The sequence below is a fragment of the Acomys russatus genome, chromosome 1 (genome assembly GCF_903995435.1).
Source record: "Acomys russatus chromosome 1, mAcoRus1.1, whole genome shotgun sequence".
In the NCBI taxonomy this organism is placed as follows: domain Eukaryota; kingdom Metazoa; phylum Chordata; class Mammalia; order Rodentia; family Muridae; genus Acomys; species Acomys russatus.
Genome location: NC_067137.1, coordinates 13155268 through 13174314, shown reverse-complemented (window position 1 = coordinate 13174314; position 19047 = coordinate 13155268). Strand labels below are relative to the sequence as shown.

General features: G+C 42.8%; 1 protein-coding gene across 2 annotated transcripts in view; it reads right to left on the bottom strand.

Moving 5' to 3' along the window:
- Map4k3 (mitogen-activated protein kinase kinase kinase kinase 3) overlaps positions 1-19047 on the bottom strand; it is a 153525-nt gene that overhangs the window by 85172 nt on the left and 49306 nt on the right. For both annotated transcript variants that reach the window (XM_051163766.1, XM_051163854.1), the window contains exons 2-3: positions 9465-9522; positions 62-152 (exon numbers count right to left, since the gene is read on the bottom strand). In XM_051163766.1, coding sequence (XP_051019723.1) covers positions 62-152; positions 9465-9522 — 149 coding nt within the window. The remainder of the gene's footprint in view (positions 1-61; positions 153-9464; positions 9523-19047) is intronic.

Below are 19047 nucleotides of genomic sequence, written 5' to 3'. Positions count from 1 at the left end.
TGTTAGGTGAATTAGGTGATGGAATCATTACTGTTTTTTAAAAGGGAAATAAACAATGTACCTGAGATAGCTTCCAAAATAAGCAACAATGTTTGGGTGTTTGCAGTCTTTCATCATTATGATTTCTTGCTGTACAACCGCAAAGTCTTCTCCTAGGACACAAAGCAAGCATGTTGGACACTGAGTAGGTAAGATGCTCGTTACTTTAAAACATGTGAAGGTATTATACTTATGATTCACTACAACATAGCTAATGAATTTTATATCCAACACAACCAATGCCTTAGCGACATTACTTTCAATAACAATTTCAGGCCTGATTTGAGAGAAGTACAGCACCTCGATGATGAAAAGCACGGGCGCCCATGGCAGACTTCTGGGTCTCAATTCTGTAATCACTAAGCGCTTGGACAAATTACTTAACTCTTTGCACTAATTTCCTGCTCAGTAAAATAATGCCTATTGACCTCACAGGGTGGAATGAGTTGCTACCTATAAAATGCCTGGCAGGGTAAGTTCCATACAAACATTTCCTGCTAGTCCTAGCACAGCTTGGGCACTGTCACTAGGAAACACATTATTACGAGCACAATCTTCCCTAGGAAACAGCCATTAATTCCCTTCATTACTAAACATTTGGCTGGTTGTGGGGCACATACCCGGAGACAGGCTAGAAAGGCAGAGGCAGAAGAATCATTAAGTAACCCTGAATAGAAACTCAGCATAAAGAGGTCACCTTGTTTCACATTAGAGAAAGACCCTCGGTACGTCAAGTGTGTCAGCTCTGCAGCACAGGTGACCCCCGCGCACAAAGCATCTTCTCTCAGTGCCTTTCCCAACAGTGGTAGGCTGGGAAGGGCATTCTATCTGCACCTGGCCAGACTATCAGCCAATCACCGGCCCTGTTCCTTGCTTGCCCAAATTCTTCAAAATGAGACGTGGCAACCTTAGAGCAGCATCACATGCTAGGACTGTTCAAAGAGCACTTGTCGTGGAAATAAACACAAGTGCAGGGATGGCAACATGAACCAGAGGCAGTGTAGGGAGAAGAGGGAGCGCTCGCACTTAAACCAAAGCAACCCAATTATCAGTATTATAATTCACAGACAGGCTGCTCACCTCTGGAGCACAAGGCTGTCTGACCGTGGTGTCTTCCAATTGTAGATGTAGCTGACACTTGACATAGCCTAGTGAGGAAGCATCCTAATCCCGACTAATTCCCCTGACCCCGCCCCCACCCCCCTCCTCCCCCTCCCCCACACGCCCACACTGTATGGTATGTCCTATTGGAGAAGAGATGATTTGTTGGGACCTTAACTGCTTTAGTTTGTGTGTGCAAAACCACAAGTGCCTGGAAGGAAGACAGGGAATTCTCAACAATTCACATTGCTGAGTCCTCCTAGGTGTTTTCACACCCTACAACATCTAAGAAGAAATTCCAGTTAGAAGTAATAGCCATCATAAGACTGCGGGGCCGGAAGCACGCTTCGCAGGCCTGTAGAGTACTTTAGAGGGCTGCGCACGGCTTCTCCACTGTCCTACAATATTATGGCTGCAATCCAGTGGAGGAGCTGCATGAGGTCCAGGCTGACCTAGTCAGCACAGCATGTGACATTCAGTGGCTGAGGCTCTCTTTCTGGGGTAGGCCTAAGAGTCACTAGTGGCCATTATAGATAAAATGTTGCTTTGCAGAGGAATGGCACTCCTCTAGTGAGAAGCAGATCCGCCTGTGTAAGACCAGGGCTCGTGGGTCATGGAGCCACCTCAGCAGGGTTTCTCTTACCTGTGAGCTATAACAAACTTCCTATACAATGATTGCCACACATGTCACGTTTTGCGTTTATATCCTGACTAGGATGTAGTCCTCTAGGACAGAATCAGGCCTAACTCATTTCCATGTCCTTAGCATCTCACACCTGAGCGTGCAGTTCCTCCAGGGACACCAGCTGACAACACCAGCACTGGGGTTAGTTTTAAGCAACAACTGGCATGCTTTGTACTTTGAGCCATTAATTCCTCTTTTTCATATTAGTGACTTTAAGCTTTCAACAATGTTTCCTATGAAATGTTATTGATCCAGTACATAATCCCTTCCCAACAAGTGAACCCAATGATTGTGAGCAACAAATTAAATTCAAAACTTCAAAATCCAAGGGAAGTGCCCATGCATTTAATTTCTAAAGGAAAGTGGAATATGCAAAGTCAGACAGGAAGAAGGAAAACACAGCTCAATACATTAGCGACCCAAAGGTGGAGAAGAGGAAGAAAGTGCAGATGAAAGACCCTGGGTTATTTTATTTCTAAGCATCACTAATTTCAGGGGTAAATAAATATCTAATTGGTCCAGGACTGTCTGCCTGGAGTTTATAGCATGGTCTTTTATAGCGCAGTGGCTAAGCAACAACCCACCTGGTGAACAGTGTTATCATTAATGATGTAATGACAACTCTGCCCACAACGGCGATAAACAACTGGTGACCAGGGATGTGCTCAAGTGCACAGGTGCCAGGTAAATCCTTTCCCTAGAGACCTGTCACTCTATGATGAAACATAGAGGACAGAGTGACTCACCAACCCCTAGAGGCAGAATCTTAACACCGAAAGCTGACAGGGAAGAAGAAAGGCTCAGAAAATATTACTTTGGAAAAAAATAGAGGAATAGGGTCTTATTGGCATTTTGCCACGTTGAAATACTGTACTGCAAGTTAATGCATGCTGCTCTCACAAGAACAAAATTTTAAAAATCTAGCCCCCACCCCCATCAGTTCCCCTGCTCATCAGTGTTCTCCACTGTCCTGGAAATGGACAAATGGTCTCACTTTGAAGACTTTCTTCTACAGCTGATAGTTAATTCATCACTTATCTGTCTGTATTTATACCCTACTTCAGTACCTGGTGCTGTAAACGACGCAGGTAGTTATATGCAGCCTTTAAAGCCTGACTTTGCATCAGTAAAGGGTTACTGAGAAGGCCTGAAGCAGGCAGCAGGCCCTTTCTCAGAATCTGAGCATAAAGCCCAAGTGTGTGTGTACTGAGCTCTATGCCGTTAGCCAGCTTCAACGGATCATTTATCTTGATCCATCTTTACATTTTGTTCAAACTGGGTCTCAAAAGTTGGCAGAGTTCTAGCCCACACAAGTTTAAGACCAAAGAAGCAGACCTCTAATCTCACAAAACCAGGTTCACTGATGCACTGAAAACAAGGAAAAGCGCATGGCAGAGGGACCGTGGCCGTCTCAGCAAGCGCAGGGCAGAACAGTCATTACAGAATAACACTGTTTGGACAAGAATGAAGCTGAGGTGAAGTCCCAACAAAGCAATGTTCTGACAGGCTTAGAGGAAAGCCACGTGCTGGACTGAAAAACAAAGTCAAGGTCCTCTCTTATGGACCATGAAGTCACGACAGACATGGTTGCTGTGTCATAAAACAGCATGATACTTTTAAGGTTTATTTTAATCTGTATGAGTGTTGTGACTGCATATATGTTATGTGTACTACATTTGTTCCTAGTGCCTGAAGAGGCCATAAGATGGCACTGACTCCCTTTGGAACTGGAACTATAGATGGTTGTGAGCCACCATGTGGGTCCTAGGAACTGAATCTGGTCCCCTGTAAGAACTGCTGGCCCCACAGAGTGATGAGAGAGCCTCAGCTGTGGAACTGGACTGCCAGGATTCAAAATCCTAGCTCTACATTAATTAGGGTAAAGTACTTCAATTTTTTTTTTAAACTATAAAAAATAGGATGATAACATAAAGATGAAATGAGTCAGTGCATGTAACTCAGTACAGTACAGTGGCTGGCACAAATTAAGTTTAAACAAATGTTAGCTATTAGTAGTAACAAATGCTATGGCTTAAACTAACTCAGCTCTGTCTTCCAAGCTCATCTCCATACCTTCCTCATTAATTTGATTTATCTAGCAGGTATTTATTGCGTGCTCTTTTTTTATTATTAATGTATTCAGATTACATCTCAATTGTTATCTCCTTGCTTGTCTCCTTCCATTCCTCCCTCCCTCCCTCCCTCCCTCTTTCACCCTATTCCCCTCCCCTAGGTCTGTGACAGAAGGGGACCTCCTCCCCCACCATATGGTCACAGCCTACCAAGTCTCATCTTGGTAGTCTTCCTATTCTTTCTCTGAGTGCTACCAGGCTTCCCCACAAAAGGAAAATGGTCAAATATGGGGCACCAGAGTTCATATCAGAGTCAGTTCCGCTCTCCACACAACTGTGGATAATGTCCTGTCCCTTGGGTAGATCTGCGTAGGGGTTCAATATTTACTGCATGTCTTGTCCTTGGTTGGTGCAGTAGTATGAACAGAACCCTCTGGGCCCAGAGTTGGCTATCATGATGTTCTTCTTATAGGTTTCTAGGACCCTCTGGATCCTTCTATTCCTCCATTCTCCCATACTTCTCTCACCTAGAGTCCCAATAGGAGGTCCCTGCATCTATCCCAATCTCCTGGTAAGTGAAGACTTTCATGGGACATCCCTTTTGGACTAGTTTTCAATTATAAGTGAGTATATTCCATGTGAGTCTTTCTGAGTCTGGGTTAACTCACTCAGTATCACCATTTCTAGCTCCATCCATTTGCCCATAAGTTTCAGGATTTCCTTGTTTTTAATAGCTGAGTAGTACTCCATAGTGTAAATGCACCACAGTTTCTATACCCATTCTTCTACTGAGGGACACTTAGGCTGTTTCCAGGTTCTGGCTATTGTGAATAAGGCTGCTATGAACATGGTTGAGCATATGTCCCTGTTGTGTGCTGGAGCATCTTCTGCGTATATTCCAAGGAGTGGAATAGCTGGGTCTTGAGGAAGCCCTATTCCAGTTTTCTGAGAAAGCGTCAGATTGATTTCCAAAGTGGTTGTACAAGTTTGTACTCAAGACACTGGAAATCTTGTGGAAAATCAAGTTCACACTTATAAAAATGATAGCCTAGTGAAGCTGGGGCACCATGTTCTCATCAATGCTTTTGCCTCTTTCTAACCCTAACCCTGACCCTCCAGTTCCAGGCAGTCCAATGGGGCCTGCACATATGCGGTACAAAGACATACATGTAGGCAAAGCATCCAAACACAAAACACATACATTAAAAAAGGGTGAAAAGATGACAGTTTAGAAAACTATGTATGATATACTTCCAAAATGAAAGATACCTGCAATGAGCCTATTACACCCATAAATACACGTCTGGTATCTGTGATGGGCAAGGCCAGTCCCACTACATGCCTGAGAACATAGTCAGAAATGGAGCCTGGCTGAGGACCAATGACACAGCTCTTGCTTAGCAATGAACAAGGCCTTGGCCTGATTCCCAGAACTGCAGGAAAAAGGGCCCTGGATGCATAGGAAAAGCAGATGTCGCTGTCTTTTCCCTGACCCAGCCTTATGCTTGCAGTGGACAGATTACTCACAGCACTGTCCATCCTTGTGAGGCACCTCTGCGAGGCCATCCCAGAGCTCTCAGAGCTGTGACCATCACATGCATCACACTCGCCCTTTGCAATGCTTGTTCTCTGGCGCAGAAGTGTGCTAACAAAGCAAACTTACCTACAGTATGATTTCCCTATCTCTGATCTTTGACCAACCTTTCACAGTCTGCTTAGTTCAGTGTAAACACAACCATGTGTATATATGAGTATTTCTATGTAAATATCAAAAAATCTGGAGAAAATAAAAAGGTTGACAGTGGTTCTCCAAGTCAGAATGATGAATGACTTTAATTTCTACTTTTGCTTTAATTCTATTTTTCTGCTTTCATTACAATGATAAAATTGGTTTTGCAATTTAAGTCCAAAAAAGCATAAGCTTATAGTTAAGCAAAAGACGCTTGAGAAAAAGAAATATAAATTAAAGTCATGTGAACAAGATTAGAAGTCACAGTGAGACACTACCTCACATTTAAGCAATTTTGCCAAAATATCTCAAGTTTTTGTTTAGCTTCAGTTTCAAAATGGTTACTAGCTATTTAAAAAAAAAAAAGAAAGAAAGAAAAAGTACAAAATTTTAAATGATTTATTCATTTTTATTTTATGTTCATTGGTATTCTGTCTGCTTGTGTTTATGTGTGAGGGTGTCAGATCCCCTGGAACTGAAGTTACAGACAGCTGTGAGCTGCCTTGTGGGTACTGGGAGCTGAACTGGGGTCCTTTGGAAGAGTAGCCAGTGCTCCCAACTACTGAACCATCTCTCCAGCCCAAAAGTACAAATTCTTATCGTCTGTTTCACATTGCATTTGGCTGTTTCAGAGATAAGTTTTATTTTCACAAGAGAGATCAACCACCAGAACTCTGAAAAGGTTTGAATAAACAGCACTCGTGAAGACAGTCAAGTCAAGCCTCATTCTTCGCTTTTCACAGCCAAGAATTCGCAGCATAGGAAATGATACGGGGAGGCAACCAGCTCAGTCCTCTCGAGGACAACCTTCAGGACAGGTTACCTAGCTTCATAAATAAAAATTAAGAACTACAGAAAAAAAGACAAGAGGAAAGAAAAGTCTACAGACAGAAATGACAGTTAAGACACAACTATTTCCAACTTGGGAACTTTGTTAGTAAGAAACTATTATCAATATTGTCAGTTGTCTCTTGGTTATATATTTACCACTTTAAAGAAATTCCATGTGTGATAAATACATCCTTGTATGTGGGTGTGTGTAAGCATGTGCAAGCCTGTGCATATATGCAGAGGCCAGAGGAGGATGCTGTTTTTTCTGGTATAATACTCTCTGTCATATTCCCTTGAGACAGGTCTCTCATTGACGCTGGAGCAAGGCTGCAGAGGAGGACACCCCTGGGATCCTCCTATCTCTGCACTCTACAGTGATCGGGTTACAGGCCAGGGTCACGGCAGCTTTTATGTGTTGGCTGGGCATTTGCACTTGGATCTTCGTGTTTACACAGAAGAACAAACAGACATAGTTCCCTCATTTCAAACACAAAATTCCATGATGTTTTAAGTAAATTTACCAAGGCTTGCAACCATAACCATAAATCGGTTTTAGGACAGTTTATTCTCTGTGAGACCCATCGTGTCTGCTCACTGTTAATTTGCCCACCAGCAATTCCAGCCCGCTCCTTTACTTTCTAACTCTGGAGGTTTGCACCTTTCCTGAACGCACAGTAGTCTCCTGTGTCTGGCTCTTTTCATTTAGCATTGCTAGACACTGTTGGAGCATGCATTAGTAGCGCCTTTCTACTGTCTGTACATTTTGCCCACTTGTTCACCGGTTATAATGGCTCCAGTATAAGGGTATTATGAATAATGTTGTTAATGTGCAACTTGTGTGGCTAGACACAAGAGCATGACTGCTGATTTTATGGTAAATTGACAGTCACCTTTTAAGAAGGAGATCCAGGCATAATGATGCACATCTTTAATCCTAGCACTCTGGAAGCAGACAGGTAGATCTCTGGGAGTTCAAGGCCATCCTGGTCTACACAGTGGTTTCCAGGACAGCCAGACCTACATAGTGAGACCCCATCTCAACAAAAGAAACAAAACCCCCCAACCAACCAACTAACAATAACAAATAAACAAACAAGCCCAAAGAACTCCAGCATGGTAGCACTGTCTGTCTTATACTCCCATCTGTAGTGCACAAAGATTTTTGTTTGTGGCTTATGTTTTCATATTTTATTCCCTCTCTACACTGAAATATTAAGGGCAGAGATGATTTGATGTTTGGGATCTGATTAAGCAAACCTGCATGGTGTGGTACGGTGTGTGTGCAAGTGTGCATGTGTGCGTGTTTGAGGAGGGTAACTGGAACCAACAAGACAAGGCTGGTCACACCCTGGGAGCGAGAACAGAGCAATCAACGCCATTTCCTATAGTGAAGACTCAGTGAAGACTGTAGTTTCTACTACACACACTTTAGATGCGCCCTGCTTAGCTTCCACCACAAGCTGAAAATGAAGCTATGATTTCTCACCTCAGAGGTGAGACCCTGAAAGCTGAGGTAATGGGACCAAGGCCACACTAGCAGCAAAGTAGCTGCTTTTAGAGTGGGTGATTTCAGCTGCCCAGCCAAACTCAGAAACAAGTAAACATTTTCCCCAAGAGGTATGAATGATTTTCTATTCTTTCTTCAACTGTACATCTTCTAATACACAGCAGTATCCAAGATCAATAGCATCACAAATCAACCATCACACGCACCAGAAAACAACTGAGTTATTTAAGGTTTTCTAAGTTTCTAGTTTGATTTTTAAGGAGACTCGAAAATGAACTAAATAGAGTCTGTGCTAGGGTTTTAGCTCAGAGCTAAGAAAACGCATTTTATTAAAATCTGGAAATAGGAAAGAGCAAGGAAAGCACTTCAGCAGGCTCGTTCCCTCGGAGTTGTAGAATTTCGTGAAGACACTCAGTCGATGTGAGGGAGTGATGGGCTCAGCCAAAATCAAGGAACGTCAACTCACCGGTTAAACATTCAAGGCCTGATGAAAGGCCAAATCCTCAGGTGTCCTGCAGACTTCACCAGCTTCTAACATCTGTCTTAGCAACTGGACAGTAGAGAAAGCGAAGGGATCCTATCGGTGGTATCAGGGAATCTGTAATGCATCTAACTGAAAGTGTGCTCTGTGCTAATGGTATCTTCCTGTGGGTTGTAGTCAGTCATCACATCCTTCAGACTGCATCTTATTGGTACTTCTGTGGAGTTACCAATGAGCTATGTCAAGTCTTGCAGCTCAGATTGTTGCTTTAGACTTCAGCCTGCAATGTCTACAATATTATTGGTCATACCCAGGAAAAGCTGGCCCATCCTTATAAAAACAAAACAAAAATCTCTGACTAGATTTCGGTTCACACTAAAGCTAAAACCTGAAGTGCTGGGGGGTGGGGTGGTGGTGGAGTCCATGCATCAGCACAACTGCCTGCTTACTGCAGGAGGGAGATCAGGGAGGTTCTGAGAGGGCTGTGAAGAGCAGTCAGCACAGAAAGATGTAGGCTTGAGGGAACATGAAGGAGAAATAGTCGAAGCAGACGAACCGCACAGAGAGGTTCTCAGCTGCTCAGCTAGGGAAAAACTATTTGGATAGTAATGACACACGGGGGCTAAGAGCTGGTGAGGTCTGTTGAGAAACTCAGGTTGCAGAGGAAAAGGACAGGACACAGGGAGCCAGACCTCAGCGTCCCAAACGCCAGGTCAGTTTTTCCCACTGTGCCCACATGTGCCCCTCATAATGGAGCACTATTACCTGGAAATAAATAAGCCAGGACAAACTTGTCACAGTTTGTCCAGGAGAACAGTAATCAAACATTACTAAAGTTATGAAGCTTTAGCCTGGTATGCCTACAATTTCAGGATTCAGGATGCTGAGCTAGGAGCACCAATGGTTCGAGGCCAATCTGAGCTACAAAGACCATTGAAAAAATACAAACTATAAAAAATAAAATTATAATATCCAATGATTTTCTAGCAATAAGAAACATCAAATTTCAAATAACTCACCTGGTTCCAATTTTATCACTTTAATTGCTGCTAATTCTCCAGTGTTAACATTCCGGGCCTAAAAGAAGAAGAAAAAAGATCATGAAAAAAAAAAAAAAGCTGTATAAAAAGACATTTTAGTTTATTGTTTATTTCCAATCATACAGAAATAGTTTAAAAGTATCTAATTTACTTTCTAATTTAATTTAATTTACAATCTGATTTCCAAACAAACAGCATTATGTCCTTCATACTATCACTAATCCAAGCATGAACGTAACCCTGCAGTAACTGGGCACTGTTCTAAGCAGCTTGATGCTCACTTACTTAACTCTCAGAACACTCATAAGGTAAAAACCACTATTATTCGCATGTTGCAAATGGAAAAAAAAAAAAAAGGAGCAAACTGAGGTTGGTCATACAACCAGCTAAGTGGGAAGGAACACCGGGATTCAGAGCCAGGTCTATTCCAGACTGCATAGTGTGATTCCTTCAAGCATTACACTACAGAGATACCTTTTCATGCAAAGGCTGAGAAAGCTATGGAGAGGGTTAGCATCAAAATTTTTAATTAAGATCTAATTATGAAAGCAGCCCCCTATGTCCCTTCAAATCCACATGTTAGTGAAATCAATGTATTCAAAACAAGCCACTTATGAAAAATAAAATTAATTTTAAAAAATCAGTTCCCAGGGCTAGGAAGCCCTGGGCTCCACCCATAATGTGGTTAGAGCAGGCGTGGCACTGCACACCTATAACCAGCACCATAACCTGCGGATGGAGGCAGGAGCTCAGGGTTATCCTCAGTGCGTGGGCTACAGGACGCCTTGTGTCTGAGACAGGGAGGGAAGGAGGGAAGGAGGGAAGGAGGGAAGCCAACTAATTCCTAAGCTGGGAAGGATGGGCATACCTCCCAATTCTAGCACTCAGGAGGAGTCACGAGGACTGCTAAAAACTGTAGAGCTTCCTGAGCTACAACCACAACACAACCCACGTCCTGCCTCAAAATCAATCAGATATTAGATTTAGGTATTTATAACTATTTATCTAACTAAGTAGAAGATATTTTGAATTTGGGTTTAAAAAATGGCAGTAAATCTTTACCAATTTAGGGTGCTATATAACTGGATCAGAATTTAAGATGATATTTTAGCTATTTATATTTAATTAATTTTTATATCAGTTTAAAGGGAAAATGCATGCAGTTCCATTATTATGGGAAGAAAAATAACTAATACATTACCTACACAAATTTAAAAATTAAAACTAGCAGGAAAATTCACTTAAAAACGCTTTCTTTGGGGGCTAAAGAGATGGCTCAGTGGCTAAGAGCACTGGATGCTCTTTCCTGGAGACGGATCAGTTTCTAGCACCCAATGGTGGCTCACCAATCTCTGTCCTCCCCCAGGACTCAACTCCCTCTTCCGGCCTCCACAGGCACCAGGCACACACAACACAGACATACGTGCAGACAAACATACACATAAAAAATATTTCAAAAATTATTCAATGTATTATCTTCATAACTAACATACACTCGTGATGGTCATTTGGAGGCATTAGAAAGCAGATCTGGACACTTCAAACCAAAAATCACTCTCTTTTAGGGGAGACAAACATTTCAACAGCCCTGAATAAATTCTGTTCCTTTGCCCGGATGAGATATCACATAAACGACAAACTCGGGATGAGCCTGGAACATTGCTATGGGAGCGACTGCAAACAAGGGCAGGGTGTGCCTGCGCCACAGAAGGCTCTTTCCAGCTCCCACCACAGAGGTATTGGTGGCCCTATCACAGAGTGGCAGACAGTGTGAAGTCAAAGCCAGGCTGATTGGCCAGAGCTGAAAACTTGCTCCCAGCGACCACACGGGGGCGCACTCCTTACTGACAAAGTTACACATGTCTGTTCAAGATGGCTACTGCAAATAAAGCACTTGGGCTAAAAGCTGTTTTACTCAGAATTCTACTCACTAGCTATATTCAGCTGAGAAATCGTGACAGTAAACTCCTAGTGAGCGAGTGACCTAAGCCATTACTCTTTTAGAAGGTCTGTCACTACTCATTGACAGAAGGTTTGTCAAAAACTTGCTGCAAAGTAACAGTTCCAAACTCAGGTTTCTTTGGAGTGAATAACTAAATTATGGTTGTCTAGAGTAGACAGAAGGGCAGGGGTGGGGGTCCATCAGGAAACTTGCACTTCTGAGCCTTTCCTCATCAGAAGCCATGTTATACACGAGGAAGTTTAAAGCACCATGCATATACATAGGGTGGTTGCAGATGTGAAAGCCCAGCGATTGGGAGGCTGAAGCACCAGGGCAGTGTAGTGCCAGTCTGGGCCAGGTAGCAAGACCTCACCTTCAGGGAAAAAAAAAATCACTTATTCCCGAACCAAGTCAATATTATCTCTGATATTTATTCTGGGTTTACTATTTTTGATTCAGGGCAAGTAATTTATTTTTCAAATGAGCAAGGTTAGCTTTGTAAGATAGGAACATGCATGAATTTTTGTTTTAAAAAGTCAGTACTAGGGATGGAGAGATGGCTCAGAGGTTAAGAGCACTGGCTGTTCTTCCAAAGGTCCTGAGTTCGATTCCTAACAACCACATGGTGATTCATAACCATTTGTAATGAGATCTGGTGCCCTCTGAATACTGTATAAGTAATAAATAAATATTAAAAAAAATCAGTACTAAAAACAGATTTTTCACACCTCTTACAGGTAGAAACTAAAGTGAATTGTTCTAAGCATCTAGACCTTATTTTCGACAGCTTTCAGATAGAATCCACATACCATAAAATTCACCTTTCAGCCCTGACCTCACTGCGGTGCATAGCTGGGAGAGCACCGTCAGTACTGAACTTTAGAACATGTTCATGTCACTACCACCACCGCCATCAAAAAACAAAGGCAAAAACAAGCCCCCCCCCAAACCTTAGACCTACGAGGTGTCCCTGCCCTGTGGATCGGAGGATTCCCAACACTTCCCTAAATGGAACTGAACATGTGGCCCCTATAACTGGCTTCTTTCCCTCAGTAAGTTTTCAGATTCATGTAGGCATTGCTGCAAAATACTGCTCCACTGCACAGACCTCCACTCTGTTTGTGCACTCGTCAGCTGATGATACGCAGAGTGGCAGTTGATCTTCAGTGCCAGCTTGAATGGGCCTAGAAACCCCCGGAGACACACTTTGGGCATGTCTGTGAGTGTTTCCAGAGCACACTAAATAAGGAAGAAGACCCACTCTGCCTGTAGTGATATCATCCCACTAGCTGACGCCCAGACTGGGCACAAGAGGGGAGAGGAGGGGCCGGATGAGCATTCCCTGCTGTTCTGAGGTGAGGCAAGGGAAGCCCAGGTCCGTGCGGCCAACACCAGCACCATGGTGCTACCTTCCCATCCAACCACGAGACAAAAATAAATCTTTCCTCTCTCCCTAAGTTTATTCTTGTCAAGTGTTTGGTCAGAGTGACAAGAAAAGTACCTAAAACACATAGGCCCTTTTTTTTTTTTTTTTTTTTTAAATACTTGTCTGTCATAATTACTACTTTCTACTATATATACCACCATATAAATTTTTGGTAAACCTGTTCCAATTCTCTCAGATATATACCTTAAATGTACTGTGAAATGGTGGGCTATATAATAATCCAGGTCCAACACTCTGAAGAGCTGCCCAATTGTTTTCCAAAGCAGCTATAGTGTCGTATATTATTACAACCAACACATGGAGCCCCCATTTCCCCCACACCCTTGAAAATCTGTCACTGTGTTTTTTACTTTAGCTCTACAGTGGGGATGCCCACCTGCCTCTTGAGTGCTGGGTTACAGGTGTGCACCACCACTGGGAGCTTGCCCATTTAAAATGCCATCAGATGCTTACACCTTAAGCATACACTATGCACATGTTCTCACACTGTAAGCACTTTTCATTTCCCTCCCTGTCTCACTGGAAAACTAGGCAAGCAAATCTACACCATAGGGGCTGGAGAGGTGGCTCAGAGGTTAAGAGCACTGGCTGCTCTTCCAAAGGTCATGAGTTCAATTCCCAGAAACCACATGGTGGGGCACAACCATCTGTAATGAGACCTGGTGCCCTCTTCTGGCCTTCAGGTATAAATGCAGACAGAAAGAACACTGTATACATAATGTATTTCTTGATAGTTAATAAAATTAGAGTGACAGATCTCCTTGCCAGCAGTCTTCAGTTTCCACCCTTATATCAAAGTCAACGGCCCCCTTTCAGTAACTTTCTGTAAGGGGTTGCTTCACTCTTGTGCATGTGAAAATGAAATTGTGAAATGCAGTATTTTTACTTCAATAAACCCTGTATTATCTGGCCCCCACCTATCTTTCTGCTCCCTCCAAGATGTTTACTTTATGCTCGAGCCAACCCAAACAGCTGTGGCTCCCTAGTACTAGCCACACTTCTAGCCTGGTGCCCACCCCTGGGCCTAGATCCCAGGCCTCGTAAGCTAGGCCCCAGCCTTTAGAGCTAGGCTGATGTTGTCCTGACCCTGTCCCCTTAACATTTTCACTTAGGCACTCCCCAGCCCCCCACACTCTCACAGACCTTACGTAACCTACTCAAACTGGAAAGGGCCTGATAAGAATCCTGCAGATTTAGAATTAATCTCAGTTTACAGATCTTGAAAATTCTTGGTTTCAGACCTGCTTAAGAACGTGTTCAAGTGAGGCGTGCGTGGGAGGCTTTCAGGGTAGACTAGTTTGGGAAGCAGTTTTCCTGAGCTAGCATCACTCCTGACTTAGGCTCGTGTATGAGAAGGGTCCTCTGAATGTAGGAATACTTTAAGGAGGCAGCATCACCATAGGCCTAGGAGCATCCCAGGCACCACAGGAAGAGGCAAGGATAGCCATTTTTGGCTGAGTATGAGCACCTAGAGCTTTCAACACTTATTCTGTAGTAGAAAATGTTCAAAGTGAATATGAAAACAGTGTATGAAATGACAGCTAAGAATCCAATAAGCCACAGGATGGATCTGAACAAGCAATGGCCACTGCATCCTCTTCCTGACTCCTCTACCCTATCCGAAACAAGAAGATAGAAGGTACCGTTTCTCAGATTCCTTCTAAAACAATATTTACAACAATTTTATTCTAAGCAGATTCCAAATAGTAATCCAGCTGGTAGGATATATAAAAACCTTATGTTTAAATACAAAGCAAAACAAACAAAAATTGGCATTAACTCTGAATCAAGATATTTCAAGTGGGACATAGGAACCTGTACAAAGCACCACCACACTCCTTCTGATGCACACCAGGCATGTGGGCGTGGCCACAAACACCTGTTCCAGCTGAGCTTTACAAGCTGTAACTCGGCTTCTAGGTCTGATGGCTTCCTGAAGATGACACCATTCTTGCTAAGGTTTGAAAAGCAGGAAGTTTATAACATAGAGATGAGACTGGGGGAGGCGGGGGAAGTAAAGACAAGTGTTTGAGCTTTAAAGGCCAAGGAGAAAAACAAAACAAAATTTGGACTACTTTGAGCACTAGGGAGGATAACCACAGGGTGTGATCCCTACACACCCTTTCAGAAGGAAATGGATAATCTATACTCAGAATATTCTTGTTTGCTTTTCCATAGTTAGCTGCACCCAGTATGTGCCCACCACAAAGGAAGCCAGTTCACAGGAGAACGTCAGGGTAGCAAATATCCCTGGCTTGTTCAGGACAGTCTTCCTGTATGTCTACTGTCCACTGTTACTATTAACAGTATGCTTTCATACTTTCACAAATTTTGTTTAGTTTTGATGACAAGATTTAAAGTCATTCTACTTGAAAACTTCAAATTAGCATGAAGTAATGATTCAGGACAATCAGATTCTCTAGCGATAAGCAGACATGCCTGTTTTTATAAATAAAGTTTTATTAGCACACAACCATGCTCATTTGCTGTCAACAGCTGCTTTCTTGATACAATGGCAGAATGAATAAATAGTTGTATGGTGAGCATACAGTCTGTGGACACACCTTGTAAAATAGCACTAATACTGCATTTTCACTGTACGGATATAACTATATTCGTATCTGACCTGTACTTATACTCAACTGTAAGCTAATAAAGTGAACAGCTAAACTTTTCAATTATATGTATATATGCAATAAACATTTAAGACGGGTTGTGGGGGTAAAAAATTTTTTTTTTATCTGACAATAATGTGGATTGCGGCAAGTAGGATACAGCTTTAAAACATACACAGAGGGCTCGAGAGATGGCTCATTGGTTAAGAGCACTGGCTGCTCTTCCAGAGATCCTGAGTTCCCAGCAACCACATGGTGGCTCACAATCATCTGGTGCCCTCTTCTGACGTGCAGGCGCAGATGCAGGCAGAGTACTGTATACGTAATAAATACATAAATCTAAAACAACAACACACACATACACAGATGCCACCATGACCATCAGGACACAGACAAGTTCCACTGCCACAAAACCCACTAGAGAAGTCATCCTCAGTGCCACTAAAGGCCTGTCCCCTGGAATGCCAATATAAACCACTCAGATGTAGTCTCTTGAGCTGCCTCTTGCACTGAGCTGTTGCACATGCCATTTGTTCATTCTTTTCTGTTGGAACTTAGATTCATTTCCACTTACTAGTCAGAGCACTTCCTGACAGAAACAAATTGGGTTTTGTTGTTTTCTTGAGTGTGTACACACTTGCATACCTCTCCAGATCTGAGGACTGAGGTCAGGGCCTCAAATATGCTGCAACACAGTCTGAAGGACATCAGGGCTGTTTTCGATTTTTGGAAAATAAGAACCCATGTTCCGGTTATACAAACACTAAAGCATGAGACTTGGTTATCTAAAGGAAGGTACATGTTTAACTTTCTAAGAAACTGGCAACTATGTCTAGTGTGGTGCACTGTTCATTCCCAGTAGGAACATGAGGGCCCCAGATGCCCTTCTTTGCATTATAATGGATGACTAAAAGATGCAGTGATGGCTCAGGGAGCCTTCACTTTGCATTTCCCTAATTGCCTATGACACCGAATACCTATTATGTTCACATTGCTATTCTTCGGTGAAGTGTCTGTCCTCTAGCCCTTGCCCATGATTTTTTATTTTTGACTAGTCTTTTAACAGAAAAAAAAAAGCCACACGTGCAACAGTCGCAGCACACATTTCTTCCGATGCAGATGGCTCTGAGTCTCAGCTCTTCACCTTGGGAGGTGGCCTGCGCACACCCACACCCACAGCAGTCTTGTTCGTAGGCTCTAGCACCAACTGCCCCTGGGCTTCGCGTTCTCCTGCTGCGTTTTCTGCACTTCAGACGGCTGCTGCCGAGGCTATGGAGTCAACGCACGTGGCTGGAATGAAATCACCGTGTCCTCCATTCTGCAGGAAGGTGTGGGCATTCAGGGCCATAATCCGAGTTTGGTCTAGCTGGGTTACATTGGCAAAGATTACACCTACCATTTTGATAAGCTTGCGGTATTTGTGTGAGTGCTAAGCATCTTCAATCACAGGAATAATGCTGGTCCTTTTCTTGGCCAACTCGACTGCATAGACTAGACCATCCACTTTGTCTATGTGTTAATTGGGTTATTTCCTTATTGAGGGTTCTCCACACAGTTCAGAAACAGCTTGTCATTTGAGCAGAACGTTTGAACTAACTTGTGCAGCCCCACTCGTTCCCATGTATATGTTGAAGTCCTCACCCACAGTATCTTAGAAAATGACCATATTTGGAGACAAGTAGTTTAACTACTTAACTAAAGTTAAATGAGACTGTATGGGTCAGTTCTAATTCAATATAACTAATATCTCTTCAGAAAGAGGAAGGGCCACTAAGATCACAGGTACATAGAGAAGGCACAGCAAGAAGGCAGGCAGCCATCTGCAAGCTCAGGGAAAACAACCCTGCCAACATTTGACAGTGGCCTTCAGCTGCCTGGGGTCTGGCCTACTTTGTTATAGCAGCCCTAGCTAGCTAGCTAAGACACATAGCAAACCTTTTGGATTTGTCCAATTTCTCTCATTTTCTTTAATAGATTGTGGGGTTTTTTTGTTTTTTTTTTGTTTGATGCCAACATTTAACTGTCATGACTGTTCTTATTAGAGACTACCCTCCTCCATGTTACTGCCTTTGTGAACAGCTGGCCTCTGTGTGTGGTTTCATTTCTATACTATATATGGATCCTTGTTTTGTGGTGACCCTTACTATGTCACATAGCTTTGACTCCTCCAACTTTTTCATAATCATTTGGCTATATTAAGTGTTTTGCTTTCTGGGTGAATTTTAAAATAAGCTTTTTTATATTTACACACAACACATAACACACACACACAAACCCTGCTTTTTTTTTTTTTTTTTTTTTTTTTGGTAAGTACATTTAATCTACTGATTAAATTGGCTAGAACTATCTCTGCTGGCTGTCTTCTAATTCGTGATCACTACAGGCAGGTATCTGTTTAGGTTTCCTTTGGTATCCCATCAGTGTTTTATGGTACCAGCACAGAGATCCTATGTTATTTTACTTTCGATTTGAATAGCCACATATGGCTAATAAAGGCTGTTTCTGATGAAAGTGTGACATTGGAAACACTGAGAAGCACCCCCAAGCAGTCTGTGTGATTCCATGTGAACGATGCCATCAGCCTGTGCCAGTAGCACAGCTGGCAGGACTGAGGTGGGGGGGGAGGGAGGGTAGGGTTCTGAAGAAATAGTCAATGGACTGAAGAGACATCCAAGAACAGAGAGCAGGGGAGATGTGACAGGAAACAGACTTGAGACATGACCACATCTCCAAACTGCCTTGATCCCTGAGGACGTCCCCGCTCCCTGGCATGTTACTTTTCACAGCTTCTCTTTTCTAGAGTTAATCTCAATGGCTCTTCACTTCTTGAAACTAGATAACTAAAGGTCAAAGTTTCTGGGACCACATGACCTTCAAAAAATAGAGAGGAAAAATAGAGATGATCGCAGTAACTCTAAAAAAAAAAAAAAAAAAATACAGTTAGCAGATAATGACTGGATATAGTCCTGGGGAATCATCTGTGGATGACAAAACAGAACAGCAGTTCCAAAACAGACCAGCAAGCATGAGCTAATTCAAAGACTTATTCTGAATTCTGGAATTCAAAATGGACTTTAGCCATATCAACAACACTTAAAATAAAAACTTTCTATCCAAGCAACCCACTGTAACTCTGCATGGTTATACATCTTGCTTTTTAAATTATTTTTATGTGTGAGCATGTATGTAGCAAGGGGTGGGTAAGTGCATGTGAGTGTACTTTGCCTGCAGAGGCCAGGGTGTGGGATCCCCTGTAACTGGAGTTACAGGTGACTGTGTGCCATCTGATGTGGATGCTGGAATCGAACTCGGGACCTCTGCAAGAGCAGTAAGTGCTCTTCATCACCAAGCCATCTCTCCAGCCCCTCAACAATACTTTTAAATGCTAACTACTGGATCACAAATGTCAACTGGTAATGTGGATAAAACAAAAGTGGCACTGAGGTTAGGAAAAGGATAGAGGATCACATTAGCAAATCTCAGTTTCCAATTACTGAAACGAAAGTAGCGGCACCTCTAGCCACCTGCTGTTCAGACTCCAGTGCCTGTAACAACTAC